At 36.3% G+C, this 18,184-nt stretch overlaps 1 protein-coding gene across 1 annotated transcript; it reads right to left on the bottom strand.

Annotated features, from left to right (window-relative positions):
• Window positions 1–14,208: 14,208 nt before the first annotated feature.
• Window positions 14,209–15,940, bottom strand: LOC127078843 (uncharacterized). The gene is made up of 2 exons (XM_051019265.1): window positions 15,824–15,940; window positions 14,209–14,805 (listed from the first exon to the last, which is right to left on the bottom strand). Exons 1-2 carry the CDS (start codon window positions 15,938–15,940, stop codon window positions 14,209–14,211), a joined length of 714 nt encoding a protein of 237 aa, XP_050875222.1.
• Window positions 15,941–18,184: the final 2,244 nt, after the last annotated feature.

The raw sequence follows: 18,184 nt of genomic DNA, 5'->3' as shown, positions 1-18,184 counted from the left end.
ATACATGCTTGTTTCCCCCGAGGAGTCTTAGTGATCCATGGTTGGTTGATCTGTGGATGATCCTTTTTCTACCAGTTATTGCCTTGATCTTTTAGAGACGTGTATCCCTCTATATCAGGCACTAGCATTTGTGTTTTATCAAATATATGGTTGTCACCCCTTGTGTGGACTGACTTAAAATCCCTTATAGATTGATAAAAGTTGATATGTTATTCTACTTACGAAGACTTTGTCTTTCCCCGCAAGAGCTATCTTTCAGACAGTTGTCTCCTCAACAGGAAGTTGTCTAGAGCAATTGGTGAAGAGTTTGTTCCCCTTTTCATCCCCATCTTGTCACGTGTTGACAAAGGATTCATTTCTGATTCCCTCAGCCAAGGTAATTCCTTTGAGAATATTGGAAGTTTATCCCTAGTAGGCTTGCCTGATCCGAGCTTGATAATTTGTATCCCTTATGAGTCTGAAGATTTCTTCCAGTATTGAGAGATGATGTGGAAGATGTGTTGTTTCCTTCCCCAGTGGAGCAAATTATTCTTTCTCCCCTTAGCAGAGTTTTCTCTCCAGCAGTTAGAAGGGAGTGTTTTGATTGATGTGTATCTGGTTGGCGTTTGTTCCCCACAGAATTTCACATCATTCCTTGGTAAGTTCCCCAGTGGAGTTTCTCCTACGACGGATATTATTGATATTCAGCCACCTGTTCCCGAGAATTGATGGAAAGTCCCCGACAGTTGGCAGCTGTGACTTTTCCTTTCCCCAACTATGATCGATGTCTTCCCATGTTTGATCATCCCCACCAGAGCTAAATTCACCAGTAGGCTTTGCCTTTCTTGTTGTGATGTTGTGCCGAATGTCCGTTCGTGATTCTTGGACCTGTTTGTGTTAGATATGTCTGGCTGTCAACATTAATCACACATAAATCATGCATATACATACATAATCATAACATTCAGATATTTATGATTGCATTCTTTGTCATATATATTTGCTTGTTATCTCCTGCTATTGGTGAAATATTCTTCCCCAAGCAGATGTTGGTGTCTGATCTCTCCATATAGAGTCAGCCCCATAGGCAGAAAGTGTCTATCTTTCTTTCTTTCTTCCCCACTGAGTTATGCCCTTGTGGATGATTGTTGTTCCAGTTTCCTCCCCAAGTTATGTATTGGGATGGGAATTATTCCCTTGTGTTATATCCTCATTGGGTTGAGTCTTATTTGATTGTGTCTTTCTAGTTTGTTCCTAGATTGATGTCCTTTCTTGTTATTCCTTGCAGTTCCCTGTGGTTCAGTTGTTCAATTGCTCAGTAACCAGTAATTGTTCATCCTTTCCCCAGTGGATTTTTGTGGCCTTATACTCAGTAACCGATAGTTGTAAGTCCTATTTATGTGGTTTTCTACCCAGTAATAGGTAGATGTAATCCCCTCATTGTTAGTTATCTTTACCCAGTAACCGATATTGATATTCCTTCGTTTTTGAGTATACCACCCAGTAACCGATGATATATCTCTTGGATAATTGCTTTTGTTAGGCAATTTATCCCTTTGTGAGTCATCTTTTGTTTACCCCTGTTTGGTAATGATTATTTCTCCTTCTGATTGGTCATCATTTTATACCCAGTAACCGGTATCCCGATGTCCTTTATTTTCAGTCGATTTATCCTTCATTAACCCAGTAGCCGGTTGTGGATAATCTTCCATGCGAGTATGTTATCTATGTTATGATGGTAATAGATAATATATCTCATGCGCTCTTCAGTCGAAGTCTTTTTCTTCCCCGGTCAAGTAAGATTCGCATTTCCTTGTGGAATCGAGTGCACATCCTGTATGTCAAGATTTCTTTTTCAGCCCTCCTTTCGGATGATGAGTGTCTTGGATATGTTCCCAATTCATGCCTGGTTGGTTACCTATTATATGCCCAGTAACCGGTATCCCTGGTGTTCCTTCCTTCTGCTCCCTATTATGACTTTTTGTCCTCTGTGGAGTTAGATTTTCCTGAGTTGAGATATGCCTTTTAGGTCCTCCTCCTATGTTTCGGATGATTGATATCTCTCATCCTTCTATTGTTCTTAGATATTCTTTCTCCTTGAGCGTGTTGTTCTCTCACCCAGTAACCGGTGCTTTGACAACATGTCTCCCTTTGAGTTTATTACCCAGTAACCGATAATATCTCATTGTCTTTTCCTCAACTGAGTCCTTTGTGGACATCCCCGTCTGAGTCCGTATTTTTATCCGATGTGTCCTTTATGGATAGTTTTGCTGTATTGGCATATTCCCTAATTCATGCATCTTTGCGTCGGCTCGAGTCTTTCCATCGATTTATTTGCATGGAATCCCTTCGTGTCTTCCAGCATGTTTTCCAGTCGTGACCTGCTCACGCATTTTTACCTTATTTCCCCTAGATTCTTTGTCTCCCTAGTGAGTGCGTTACTCCTATGGATTGTTCGGTTTCTTCTGATTTCTTTTCCTTCGTGGCAATCATTCACCACGAAGATTTTATTTTGCATACATACATTTGCATCATGAGGTCTCTTAGGGACCAAAATTCGTCTCTTTTATATTATTTAAGCCCATTCTACCTCGTCGAGATGAAGGTTTTGACCTTCATATCTCTGGCTAGAATGACCTAAAATAGGGGCATCCGTAAGACCCTAATTTTGACCCTAAGATCCCTCATGGCATCATGTTATTGCACAAGTGCATTGCCTCTGGGATCATAGCATGTTTGGTTCCTTAACCCTAGGGTTGGGACTTGTGTGAGTGGTTTGAGACCACCTAGCATGCTTGTATTATATATTATTGCTTTTCTTATTTGATTACTAACCAAAAGCACCAAAGTATGTCATTAACTCTTTTTGTTTTGAAGCTCAAGTGATCATGTGCTCCAATGCTCCTAGGAGGCTCCTAAGCCCAATGAAGTGGCTAGATGAAGATGAGAACAAGCATGACAATGATTCACAAAGTTCCTAATCATCATATATGTCTCCCAAGTATGTCAATTTTCCAATTTGATCAAGATAACCTAAAGGGCTTGAGGTTTGTTTCCCAAAGGAAACCCTAATTCAACTGTACCTTGATTGTGCCTTGCTCATGAAGACACCTCAACCTATGATCAAATTTAATCAAGGGAAGTTCTTTAATTCATTATTTTATGCATATATGAGACTATGTGAGGCCCCTCAATCATATATTCATCAAGATTGGAAGTTTGGCCTTGAAAAGTTGATCAGTCAAGTCATCTGACTAAACTGAGGATCACTGAGATACAACTTTTGATGTGTTTGTCAAATGAAGATGACCCCAACATACAAAATGTTATTAAGAACCATTTGAAAAACTTTAATGTTCATCAAAAATCCATTTGAAACTTTTATGGTCATCATTCATTTCAAAACATTATAGGTCATTTTGACTAAAACCTTAATTTTGGGTCAACTTCCCAAGGACCTAACTTCCTTAATTTTTATGATTTTGAGGCGAGACCAAATGAATTGGAAATATTAAGCTGTTTACTTAAAATGTTATGTTGGAAAAAATTTCATAATCTTAAAAGAAATACATGTGATAATACAAAACATTATAGGTCACCTTGGACCTAAGTCATTGAATTTGAAAAAGTGCCCAACTTCAAATGCCCATAACGTTATCATGAAAAATCCAAATGATGCAAAGTTTGAGTCTAAATTTATCATCTTGAAACGATCTATAACGTTGATGTTGGAGGTTTTTCCATTTGAAGCTTGCATCATGGACACATAAAGGCTTGAATAGGCTTGCTTTTTGTGAAAATTTTCAAAGGAGACTTAAACATGTTTTGTACCTAAACTTTCACAGCCAATTTTCATTAATTTCCAAATGCCAAATGAATTTTATCCCAACATGACTTTTGTTCCTTATTTCAAGGTCTTTCTAACCATTACTCACATTAATTTCTTGGACTTTCCATGTGTGAGTTTCGAAGAGCTCTTTCATTATGTTCATTTTAACATTTCATGGTGAAACTTAATGTGCAAGCCATTTCCTTCCAAATTGCACGCCCAATTCCATTTCAATTGATCTCAGCATGGTTTAGCATCCATCATTGGGCCTCACATGCGCCTGTACAGGCCCATGCACCAAAGTTAAAATTTGCCATGCACACGAGGGAATAAGCACTCAATCTCATTCATTTGGAAGCCTTGTGGAGACCTGAAATGCTGCAACACTGAAATCTCAACCATTACCAAAGGAATTTTCAGATTTTTCTCTCTTTTTCAAGCTTGAAATTCAACATTATTAGTTGATTTAAAAAGCTCAATTCCTTAGCCTCTCACCTCCATTACATCTCCAGAGCAAAAAGGGATCAAGATCTTGAAGAATTCGTGGCCTTAAGAGCTCCATTTCAGAGGTAGAACTTCAAACTTTTTAGATCTAGATCTTGCAATTCAATGTAGTTTTCTTTGGTTTGTGTGGTTTTCTGAAGTCCTCACACTTAAGGCAAGCCAGTGGTGGTCTCAATTCTTCATTTCGTGCATTTGCAGTTGACATACCATGACCTTCCATCTCACATTTCTCTCAAAATAGGAAGAGTGAGGAAGATCCATGGATACAGTGGTGATGTACATCACCTGAGCTTTAATTTGATGTCCTTGTTTTTCATTTTCGTTACAAAAATTTTCTCTGCAAGTGGTGGCCGGATTCTGGTACCTCACCGGAGAAGATGGTCGTTTCCACCACCATCATCACGTGTGCACCTCTCCAGCCCTTGGATTGCCTGGCCACGTTATAATCTCATGCGTTTATTATGTTTACTTATTTTAAATCATCATGCCGCGCGGTTGACTCAAGTGTACCATGCGCCCTTGCATCGGATCCATTCATCCACGCCACATCATTTAATAAAGTTGATCATGTGGCGCTGGATTTTCCATTATTTCTATTTTCATTTTAATTTCAGTTAATTCCTTTTATTTTAAAAAATTCATAAAAATTTTATTTGAAGTCACAAAAATATGAGACTAATGCCAAAAAATTTCTTGAAACATCTAGTTTCATATTTTGATTTTTAATTATTTTTGTGACTTCATTTAATATTTTTTGTGAATCATTTGATTTTTAATAGTTTTAATTCATTTTTAATTACTTTCTGATATTTGAAAAATCCAAAAATATTTTTTTAACACCTATGGATCATGATTAGTCAATGAAAAATAGTCTTATCAATTTCTTATTTGATTTGAGATTTATTTGAGATTTTAGTTCATATGTTGTTATTTTATAGTGTTTTTAATTGTTTTTAAATACTTTCTGGTTTCCAAAATTGTTGAGAAAGTTAGTCAAAGTTTATTTGACAATATTAGACCTATGAGAATTTAATTGAACTTATTGAAGTTGATTTGAATTAAATTTGAGGTTTGACCTTATTTTGATTATTTTTATTTGCATTTTATTTTAATTCAAAAAATATCCAAAAAATATGGTTGACTTATTGACTTGTAATCTTCATTTCTTTTCTGTTTGACATTGATTGATGATGACTTGGTTCACATTTGATAAATTGAATTTGATACTTGAATTCTCTTTCCCTCCATTTCATCTTCATCTTATTCTTTTCATCATTTGGCCAATGATTTAATGTCTTATGGTTGGTCTTGAAAAATGAGAGGTTTAACCTTGTTTGATCCAAACCAAACTCAACTTGATCCAAGATCAAGTGAGTTGCTTTGTGGCCAAGATAGGTTGCTTCTTGGTCAATACAAGGCCATTCCCCTTTTGTTTTGACATGACAAGTTTGTGGAGCTTGGCTTACTAGTCATGATCTCTAACTTGTGTTTATTTGCCTATAGTTTTATTGAGCGACCTTAGATAGGTGTGACTACTACATTAGTCCACTTACGATTGCTTAACATAGCGCTACATTGTCTTATGACAAACTAACATAAATTCACTAATTACTAACTTTAATTTGAGCATTTAATTTCTTGCCCTTTACTTTTAATGCCATTTATTTCTTGCTCATTTATTCATATTTCTTTTCATTTTGCTCACTTAAGCACATATTTTATTTTTATGTCATTTTTCTTTTGCTCATTTGAGCTCATTATTGTATATAAATATATATTGTTGTCTTGTGATTGCTTTGCCTTTGTTTTGTGTGAACCTAAAGCAAAAAGGAGAAATGACATAGAATTAGGACATACCTATGCTTAAAGGGGTTCCAGAGCAACTAGGCTTCATGCCTTTAGAATGCTAAACTTGTTGAAGAGCAACTAGGCCTCATGCCTTTAGAATGCTAAATTTCAAAGTTAATTTTAAAGGACTTCTCATCTAAACTTATTCTTTGTCCATTCCTCTTATTATGTTGTGAACTTTTTGATGTTTGCTCTTGTGTGATAGGGATTACATCTTGAGATAGTAAAAACGGTACCATTGTCATGAGTAGCCAAGTTAAGGGAGACAAGCCAAATGGAGATCCTAGGAGCTTGAATTAAATTTGTTTGATTTCTTGTTTGTGTGTTAAGTCCAAAGGAAAGGAGCATCTTGAATTATCTCTATGATTCCAAGAATAGGAACTCCAAGGGTTTATCTTTTCACTCTTATCTTTGTATGCTTTAGGACTAGCCCTTCTCTTCTTCTCCCCTCTCTAACCAAGCCAACATCTTTTCTTGCAAACTTTGATTTTGTTTCAAACTAGAAACCTAGGCCTTATGCCTTTAACTTTTGAAAATCTTTTCTTAAATACTCATTGTGAATAAATCTTAAATCCTACTTTGACTTCATTTTTGTAAATACATCTAACTTGTAAATATAACTCACTTCAAGTTGTTTTTGTGGTTCCAATGGCCACCTTTGTTAAAACCCTTTCATAAAACGCTAGTCATAAGTTTGAGTTATCATAGTAGTTGATGTAAATCTCACCTCATCCTTAGTGTTGGATTATAAGCCTTCCATGCTTATTATAGGGTTAACCCCTCACTAGCATGTTGAAGCCTTCCTCACATGGTGGATTGTTGGTTTAGGTTGAGTTTTCTCCCTTTGATAACAAAAGAACTTAAGGCTTTTGGTTAAAATCAATTCACCCATCTTTGATTTTTACCCCGAACTACGAGGTGTTGATCCTCCTTTATGATGGTATGTAGGCAATGGGTTCATCCATTCAAATAACAAAATTGTAAATATAATCTATTCTTTTCTCATTCCCCCAATCTTTTCACAAATACCAACCTATCACACATATTTGCAAAAGGGGTTCCCTTAGAGTACTAAGGATGTTTTGGGTGCATAAAACCTTCCCATTTCATAACCAACCCCCTTATCTAGATCTCTGACATTTTAATTAGTTTTTGATAAAACTTCTTACCTTGGCTTTTGTTCGCTTTTTAGCCTTTCCTTTGGACAAATAAATGTGCGGTGGTGACTCGAATTGTATGTTTACTTTTGGTTTAGTCAATAAGCCTAAAGGTAACGAAAACCCCGCTACAACTGGTCAGGTTCGAACCCACGTCCTTGGGGTTCCAGTCACTATTTCAAAAAATAAAAACCAATGTCTAGGGCAAGGGGGTTTTGAAACCCAAACCTTTTGGTTATAAGTGACTTAGGGCGCACACTTCTACCACTGGGGTGGCTATACATCCATTCATTATAACACAAGGAATTATATATATTATAAAAATGCTTTTCATTTGACTTTTGCATGCCATGTCATCATCTTCTTCAACCTGTAGCTTCTTATTTTTGTTTTTTTCTTTCATCCTTTTTTCAGATTTTCTAACAAACATATCTCTCTCATTTCTCAACCATTTTTTAGGAAATAAAGATCAAAATTGCTTAGAAAAATGTAAGGAACACAATGGTACGATATGTTTTAGCTTGTACTCAAAGATGAAAATGAACAAAGGCCAAAACCAGAATTGAAACTTTAGGTTTCATGCAACTTAAATTCACATAAACAACAAGATAAATGGCATGTGAGTTAATGATCAACCTTAACACAATAAATGCTACATGTTTGCTTTAGAAATCACATGGAAATGATGCATGTATAATGAGTTTCGAAGTGCAAGAATATACCTATTGGAGAAAGGTCCAATGCCTCTTCAATACCACTTCTAGCTACTGTTTGATGTCTCTCACAATGTCTATGAGTTCCCAGGAGATGGTTGGACTCTTTGGTTTGCAGAATGCTCGAGTCAAATGGGAGAAATGGAGGTTAAGGTCAAAAGCTTGCAAAAATGAAGTTTTGCTTGGTAAGCTTGGTGTGTGGATAGATGACACTTTGTCTTCTATTTATAGTGATCCTTGAGAGTTTAGGAAGCTTCAGATATCATAAATAATAGTGGCTTGTACTGGTTTGCTTGCTTGGTTGGTTCTTGCACAAATCGCCAAGTGAGATGCATGACAAAAGCATGGAGTACATGAAGTGTTTTGTTGAGCTTTTTATAGAGCATAGGAGTTAACTTGAGGTTTAGAGTTGGTATGCATCAGAACAAAATCCATTTGGGAGCTCAATGGTACTTCTTGTTGGATTAAAGCTACTTTACATGAATGGAAGTGTGATCTTTATGCAAAAATGGAATAATTCATTGTGTAATGGTTTAGCTTCTTGGATAGTGGCTCAAATCTTGTGAGATATTCTGATTAGAGTGAGATTTAGAAGCAAGATAGCCTGCAAAGTAAGATTATGTAGCTTTGGCTCAAGGTTGCATGATGAACTTGCCATGGAAATGACCCAAAATTCATATTTGGAGAGCCAACTTTATCTCTTAGAAACTCCTAGCTTCAAATATGATAATTTCATGCTATTGGACTTTTTGGAAATCTAAGACCATCCTATACAAATTTCATGTTGGGAGGTTTCCTCGAATAAATATGGATCATGGTGAAAAATGATGATCAAGTAAGTCACTTTTTGAAGGCAGATTTGGTTGAAAAGTTTTCTAAGTGTTTCAATTTTATGGTACCAACTTCATGGCTTCATAACTTGAAATCCTTTCATTTTTTGGGAATCATTCATCAAGGAAAAAGTTGATGTATGTAAACATATCTTTCATTTTAGATTGTAGATAAGAAAATGGTTGCTTGGATTGGAAGTTATGAACTTGGAAAGTTGGCTCCTTAAACATGTATTTTTTCCATAACTTAGAAAATTTACAAAACCAAATCTTGCCCTTTTGCAAGTAACCTCCAATTTCTTGTTTTCTCTTGATCAAATGCATCCACCAACCATATTTTTATGATCCTTGATTTGAGAAGTCCATGGTTGACCAAAAATGTTAAAAGTCAAACTTTGATTTTGCCTTAGTTGACTTTGTATCAAATGAATCCAATTTTTGCAATTTTTAATGAATGGGGTCTCTTGGGCATATTGGATGAAGTGAATGGATCACTTATGATGTTTTTGAAGTATTTAAACCATACTTAAAGCTTTGGGATCATGCCTTTGCTAAAAAGTCTACCATTTGACTTTGGGTCAAAAACCCTAGTTGAGGGTATCAGATGAACTTTGGCCTTGATGAATTTGAGATGGAATAATCTTTAACTTGATTCTTGTTGATGGAAGTCAATTGATCACTTGGGAAGGATGAGGATTTCTAAATGTTAAAACTCATGCCAAGTCTTGATTGATTAATCTTTGAAAGCTCTTGGTGCAAAACCCTAGCTTAAGACAAATAAAGTAGAAAATCTTTTTGTATTTTCAATAGGTTAGTAATGCAAAGATTCTAGATGTCATGCAAATGATACAAATGATGGTGGAATCTTAGGGTTTAAAATTAGGGTATGACAGATGTCCCTATTTAAGTTTCTTCAATCCGAAGATATGCATATTGGAATTTTCATTTCGACGTGATTAAAGAGACTTAAATACAAACATGCATAATTTTTGGCCCTAACAGGCCACCAAATGCTTATGATATGATATGTATGTAGGACACAAGAATTCTGTGCGAAACAATGTCACAGGGGATTAATACTAGTTGAGAAAACACACAAGGATAAAGGAAGACCACTGTGGGGACAAACAAAAGGAAATTCGATTGAGGAAGAAGATTTGCAAATTCCAATGGATAAGGGCTTCATGGGGAATAGATCATTTCAAAGGATCATGACTTCAATTGAGGAAGGAGTGATGTCTCTAAGGGGATGAGATTATCAACCCTACTGGGGAATGAGACTACCACTACCAATCACGAGGCATCTTAAACAATTGGGTAGCTCAAGGAGGGAGGTATATTACCTAATACCTAACATGTGGTAGCCTAAGTAAAGGTAATCATCTTGTTAGAAATATATTGGATCGCAATAGGTTTCTCAAAGGTAGAGATGACCCCTCGTTCAAATAACGAATCTATAATAAACTTCAATAGGGAGATGGTTTTGCAACAGGTTTGTCAAAGGTAGAGATGATTGTCTGTTCAAATAACAAGTCCAAATAAAAGTACGCTTCACTGAGGAAATATCTTCGCAATAGGTTTCTCAAAAGTAGAGATGACCGCCTGTTCAAATAACGAGATAAGCTTTGCAATAAGTTTCTCAAAGGTAGAGATGACCGCCTATTCAAATAACGAGATAGGCTTCACAATAGGTTTCTCAAAGGTAGAGATGACCGCCTATTCAAATAATGAGTCCAAATAAGCTTACATGACTAAAACATGATTCAACTTCTTCTTTACTTAAGTATTCCACTCAAAAAAGGTAAAATAAACCTATCCACAATTCGGGTCATAAACCAGCAAACAGGCCTTGGTTTCTTCTTTAACCAAGTATTTATCTCGGAAAGAATCAATGAAAAAGCTCCTAAAAAGGTGACCACTTATTTGGGAAAGAGAAGTAACTTCACCGGGGATCTTCGAAGGATGCTGGTCAGTTAATCTTATAAAATAAAATTGGAATTCTCAAATAAATAGAAAATTACAATAAGGATCTTCAACAAACTTCCACTGTGATTTACTGGGGAAAGTACCATTGGTTGTGATTAACACCTCACTGGTTATATAAGTTCTTGTAACGGAACACCTCACAGGGGATATAAAGTCTTGTGATAAAGGAAAGGTGCTTGTAGTAGTCTTCACCAAACTTCTCTGATGAAATTTTCTTGGGAGATGGCCATTTGTTGGAAAGAATGTTTGATATGTTGATAACTTCATTGGGGATAAACAAACTTCTCAAAAATAGAATGCCATATGTTATCCAAAATGGGCATCCAGAAATAGAATAAGCTTCTCGGGAAAAGACAACTACTTACTGGGGATCAACGATCATGAAATAGGCTTCTCAAATAAAGAGAGAACTACCTATTAGAAGTCTTCATTAAACTTCTCTGGAGAGAAAACCATCTAATGGAAGAAAAATTCTATGTTGATAATTCCTTTGAGATAGACAAGCTTCTCAAAAGAGATAACCACTTCTGTCCATACTGAGGAAAAGGATATGTCTTCACTGGCGATAATGAAGATGTTTCTCTTAGGGAGACAGTGAAAAATAAATGCACTCTCAATCTAGGTTTAACAACCCAGAGGGATTCATCATTAATTTCCAAATATTTGTCTCACTCCAGGAACAACAGGAGAGAAAACAAAATCAATGGGATTTTATCCTATCCAAAGATGGAAAAGGATAACTAAAGCAACCATATTGCACAAGGAATGAACTCAGTGGGGAATTAGAAAAGATATAAACTCTCTGCTTAAGGTTGACGACTCCTATAGGGAAGGAAACATAACACCCAAAGAGGAACATAGTAAAATAAATTGAGGTGAATTTCATCAAGGAATGCAAAATGGATGTTAATTTGGTCATTCATGATATGTATGCATATATGCACGTTATATTTATGCTGACATAAACAGACAAAACATACACACTGGGGACATAATATGTTTCATAGCTCAACATGAGCTTGGCTAGTCCCATTAAGCTGTAAAACATCACTAGAGATGAGTTAAAGGTCATCAAAGGAGAAAAGTCTCGTCACAAGGTCCAATTCTCTCTAGGGAGAGGAAGATGCTTTATCTGGTTACGAAATATGAACCTTTGATGGAGCAAAGATCTCGCTACAGGGTTCCAACTTCTTTGGAGAAGAAGACTGCACTTAGGAAATAAAAAACCATGTTGACTCTACCAAGGACGAACGCAGATTGGTCAGGAAAACCTTCAAAATGATTCTTTCAGGGACATTATCAAAATTTTCAGCTTCCACTAGGGATAATGAAGATCGCTGAAAAATCTTAACTGCTTATTTTAAAGCTTGACAGAAAATCCAGGCTTAGCACTTTGCTGGGGAACATTGAGTTCTAACATCCAACACTTCACAACTTACTCGCTGCTTGGGGATTTAACTGTGGACGTTTTTTTGCATTCGCAAATCAAAAGAAAACAAAATTTTATTTTGAAAAACACAAACTTTCAAATATTCATTTCAAGAATCGTTATCAAAGTAAAAATGATATTTTTGTGGAGCAACAATTAAATAAGGATTATCAATAAATGGATAAGTCTCGAATTTTATTAATAGAATGGTGATCCGCAAATGGCGTGATCCCGTGGATATTTACGAAGTTAGAAAAATGGTAATATGGGAAAAGGCTACATTAAAATACAATGAAACTATTCTCCCTAACAAATTTGAATTCTAGATATATTTGGGCTTCTGATAAGAGCCATTTGAAAGCTTTGACAGGCATGCGTTACTTCAATTGATCTAATCTGATCTGATGCCGTTACTTGCCATGATCCTTTGTTTTTGCATAGATTGCCTTTTTAGGTTTTCAATCTACCAAGATAATCATTTTTTGTTTATGTCTATAATTTTTACCTGGACCGCCCTTTCGAGTTTTCAGTCCACCGAGACGCTCATTTTTGCCTAAGCCACCTTTTCAGGTTTTCGACTTAGCGAGTTGTTCTTTAATTTTTCTAGGTGAAGTATTTCTTTACTGCGTCAGTATTCAAAAGATGTGGTAGCTCCTCACCATCCATATTTGTAAGAATTAAGGCCCCACCGAAGAAGGCTTTCTTGACAACATATGGGCCATCATAATTAGGAGTCCACTTGCCCCTAGAATCATATATGAATGATTGAATATTTTTAAGCATAAGGCCACCTTCTCTAAATACGTGAGGTCGAACCTTCTTGTTAAATGCTTTCTTCATTTTTTGCTGATATAATTGACCATGGCTTGAAGTCGTCATCCTCTTTTCTTCAATCAAATTCAATTGGTTATACCTGCTTTGACACCATTTAGCTTCAGATAACTTAGCTTCTATCAAGACACGCATTAAAGGGATATCTACTTCTATTGTGAGCACTTCTTCCATGCCATGGGCAAGAGAAAAGAGGGTTGCCCTTGTTGAAATACGGACTAACGTACTATATCCATGCAGATAAAAAGGGAGCATCTCATGCCAGTCCTTATAAGTCACTACCATCTTCTAAATGATCTTCTTGATGTTCTTGTTGGCATCTTCAACAACACCGTTCATCTTGGGTTTGTAGGGAGAGTAATTATGATGTTCAATCTTGAACTCTTCTCACATTTCCTTCATCATTTTACTGTTCAGGTTTGAACCATTATCAGTGGGGATTTTGCTTGGCACACCATAACGGAAAATAAGTTGATTCTTGATAAATCTGACTACCACCTGCTTAGTCACATTGGCATATAAGGTCGCTTCAACCCACTTTATGAAATAATCAATGGCCACCAGAATGAAACAATGTCCGTTGGAAGCTTTGGGCTCAATCATACACATCATGTCGATTCCCCACATGGAGAAAGGCCATGGAGAGGAGAGAATGTTGAGAAGAGTCAGAGGTACATGTATCTTGTCAGCATAAATCTGGCATTTGTGACACTTCTTTACATACTTGCAACAACCAGCTTCCATTTCAGCCAATAGTAACCCGCTCTTAATATTTTTTTAGCCATTGCATGTCCATTGGAATGAGTACCAAAGGAACCTTCGTGAACTTCTTGCATCAACAGGTCTGCTTCGTGTCTATCCACGCATCTGAGCAAAACCATGTCAAAGTTTCTCTTATATAACACGTCTTCGTTTAGAAAGAAGTTACTAGCCAGTCTTCTCAAGGTCTTCTTATCTTTGTTTGATGCTCCAGGTGGGTATTCTTACTATGGAGATAACACTTGATGTCGTGGTACCATGGCTTGTCATCAAAGACTTCTTCCATTGCAAATATATGAGCGGTTCTATCAAGACACATAACATCGATCTTAGGCACATCATTCTAATGATTAACAATGACCATGGAAGCCAAAGTTGCCAAGGCATCTTCCATTTGATTTTCCTCACGAGGGATGTGATGAAATTCAATCTTGTTGAAGAAAGTAGATAACCTCCTTGCATAGTCTTTGTATGGGATTAGGCCAGGTTGAAGAGTTTCCCATTCTCCTTTAATTTGATTGACAACTAGAGCTGAGTCTCCATAAACATCAAGATTTTTTATTCTAAGATCAATGGCTTCTTCTAGACCCATGATGCAAGCTTCGTATTCCGCCATGTTGTTCGTTAACTTGAATGTTAATCTTGGAGTAAAAGGGACATGTGAGCCATGAGAAGTGATGATTACTGCCCCAATACCATTACCATACACATTAACTGCTCCATCAAATATTAAACCCCATTGAGAACCTGGCTCTGGCCCTTCATTTGGCAGTGGTTCATTGTAATCTTTGGCTTTTAAGTACATCACATCTTCATATGGGAATTCAAAATTTATAGACTCATAATCGTCGATTGGCTGATGAGCTAAATGATCGACCAAGACACTTCCTTTGATAACTTTCAGGGTGTGATACTCATTGTCATATTCGGACAAGAGGATCTGCCAATGAGCAATTCTTCCGGTCAATGTAGGCTTTTCAAAGATATACTTAATTAGATCCATCTTGGATATCAACCATGTTGTGTGATTCATCATATATTGAAGGAGACGCTTGGCAGCCCAAGTCAGAGCACAACAATTTTTCTATAGCATTGAATATCGGGACTCGTAGTCAGTGAATTTCTTACTCAAATAATAGATGGCGTACTCTTTTCTACCCGTTTCATTCTGTTGACCCAGGACACAACCCATAGATTCTTCTAGTACAATAAGATACATAATCAATGGTATTCCCTCAACTGGCACGGATAATGTATGAGGTTATAGAAAATACTCTTTGATACTATCGAAGGCTTTTTGATAATTATCCATCCAAACACAACCCTGATCCTTTCGGAGGAGCTTAAAAATGAGAGCACAAGTAGCAGTCATATGAGATATAAACCTTGAAATGTAGTTCAAACATCCAAGGAATCCCCTCACCTGCTTTTCTGTTTGAGGTGCTAGCATTTCCTGAATGGCTTTAACCTTGTCAGGATCAACTTCAATACCCTTTCATCTGACGATGAAGCCTAAGATCCTGATCGGACCCCAAAGGTGCATTTGTTTGGGTTCAAGTGGAGTTTGTATTTTCTCAAATGCTGAAATAGTTTCGAAAGATACTCAACATGATCTTCCTCAGTCTTTGATTTTGCTATCATATCATTTACATAGACTTCAATCTCTTTATGCATCATGTCATGAAAAAAGAGTAGTCATAGCTCGTTGATAGGTGGCACCATCATTCTTCAAGCCGAAAGGAATTTTTGTAGCAAAATATGCCCCAAGGTGTAATAAAAGCTGTTTTCTCCATATCTTTGGACGCTATTTTAAATTGATTGTAACCGGAAAATCCATCCACGAAAGAGAAGACCTTGAACTTGGCAGTCGTATCGACCAACATGTCAATGTGTGGTAGAGGAAAATTATCCTTAGGACTAGTTTTGTTTAGATCTTTGTAGTCAACACACATGCGAACCTTCCCGTCCTTCTTGGGAACTGGCACAATTTTGGCCAACCACTGCGGATACTCTGATGTGATAAGGAAACTTGCATCAATCTTCTTTTGCATTTTCTCTTTGATTTTGATCGCCATGTCCGGACGAGTTCTTATTAACTACTACTTGATCGGTTGGCACTCTGGCCTCAATGGTAAATGATGCTCCACAATATCGGTGTCCAACCCTGGCATGTCTTGGCATGACCAAGCAAATACATCGGTATTATAACGGTAAATCCATGAACATCAAGCTATGGATGAACTAGACGTCAATTAAACCAGAGTTTCCACCGCGCTTTTATTGTTTCCAAGGGAAAAGGGGAAAGTACGAAGAAAACCCAAAAGATAAGAAGTTTTCAAATCAAAACTAATAAAATGTCAGAGATTACAGGTAAGGGGGTTGGTTACACAGAGGGAAGGTGTTAGCATCCAAAGTGTCCTAGGTACTCCTAGGGAGCCCTTTTTTATGTGCATATGCGTTTTTATACAAAATGATGTTTGCAATAAATAGAGTGGAGGGATGAGAGAAGAATTCATTAATTATATTTTTGTGTTTGACAAAACCTTCGAACTTGTGCATACGTACCAAAACAAAATGAGGGATCAAAACCTCGTAGTTCATGGTATCAATTTCAAAGTGAGTGCATTACTTTTTAAAAAAAATTAAGTTTAACAAAGGCACAAAAGTCCTCAAATGGTTCGAAGGGATGTTGGTTCATTTTGGATTTTGAAATTTTAAGTCAAGTATAGTTAAATTCATTTACAAGTTTGATTAACAAAATAAGTTTGAAAATGCAATGACATAGGGCCAAAGTTTCTTTGCAATATGGTCTAAGTTTAGAAAACACAAGCAAAGAAGATTTTAAAAGGAGGGAGAGATTTTGAAATTAAAGACGTGGGGAAGAGATGGAGAGATTTATCCTAAGCACAAATTTAAAAGTTGAGAGTTGAAAAGATTTGACCAATGGGCTGCAATCAAATAGACAAAAATGTCATATAGAAACCCAAATTTCCCTTGGACTCTAGAATCAAGCAAATATCAATACACCAATAGCAAGATGAAGAGCAAGACATCAAATAAAGATAGCCACATCCAAGATTAGCAACTCCGTGATCTTCTATAAAATTTCCCATGTATTAGATGGCTTCAAAGATGGCATAAGACACAGGTTCAAAATAACAGCTTCAATATGATCATGTTGCAGATGAACTCAAATGGATCATCAACATTGTATCAGATGAATGTTCACTTCACAAGCACTTGGTTTCATGAAAGGTAGCATTGGCCTAGTCCTTTGCATATGGAGTGTTGCCTAGATTCTAAGTCCAATAGTCTCGAATCAAACCAACAGTCCACACAAAATGATTTTTAGGGTTTTTGTTCTTATTATGTAAATTAAGGTCAAAAGACCACACAAACAAATAAGTATATACAAACACAATATCATAAAATATGGCCCAAGTGGGCAAAGTGAAAATGACATTAAAGTAAACAAATTGAATGGTATGAATAATGACAAATGAATAAAAGCTTAAAATTTAAAGTTCATAAAAATAAACGACTTGAAATTAAATGTTAGTTGTTAGTTGATTATAAGTTAGTATTGCTTTTGCTTTGTTTTTGTTTAAGTCATTCTTTGGAGAATACTCAACCCACTTATCACAAGCATGGATCCTTGAACCAAGACATCTTCCAAAAGAAGGAAAAAAGGCCAAGTTTCCACACAATACCATGAAAGAGGGGAGACTTACAATCTCACTTACTAGAATGCTATGCCTTTTTGTGTCACAAATTTAGCGCTATGTTAAGCAATCGTAATTGGACTTATGTAGAAGTCACAACTATTTGAGGTCGGGCAGTAGAATTTTGGTGTTAATGCATGTTAGAGACATAGTATAATGGACTATGCTCATGAAACATACCACACACAAAATAGATATGCAAAAAGGTGGACCTAATCTCATCCATACTCATGTCGATTTTGCAATCAACTAGCTTTAGGATATATAGATATCATAGGTCCATGATATGAATGAATAAAAAAGAGGAATGAGATGAAGAGGGAGGGGGAGTGGATTCAACACAAATTGGTCAAAGGAGAACTTTTACCAAATTAAGACCGTTCATTCATTTTGAAGATGAAATATACATTTCATCAATCCCCTAAATCCAATGATCTTAACTTAACAAAGTCAAAGCAACCTTAACCAAGGCCCAACAACACAAGTCAAACTCAACAAGTCAAATAAAATGGCTCTACACAATTTTTTTGGCATTTAAACAATTAAAAATAATCAAAATATGCATTAAATTAAATAATGGTTGGTAAATTTCCTAAA

Source organism: Lathyrus oleraceus, chromosome 5, assembly GCF_024323335.1.
Source record: "Lathyrus oleraceus cultivar Zhongwan6 chromosome 5, CAAS_Psat_ZW6_1.0, whole genome shotgun sequence".
Taxonomy (NCBI): domain Eukaryota; kingdom Viridiplantae; phylum Streptophyta; class Magnoliopsida; order Fabales; family Fabaceae; genus Lathyrus; species Lathyrus oleraceus.
This window is presented reverse-complemented; position numbering and strand designations above follow the sequence as displayed.

Excerpts from the sequence above, each read along its gene's own strand:
- LOC127078843 (XM_051019265.1), bottom strand. The coding sequence starts at position 15,940 with ATGGCGATCAAAATCAAAGAGAAAATGCAAAAGAAGATTGATGCAAGT. Across the intron at positions 14,806-15,823 it reads TTCCCAAGAAGGACGGGAAG|ATCCTCTTGTCCGAATATGA; the intron begins GTTCGCATGTGT and ends GCTCATTGGCAG.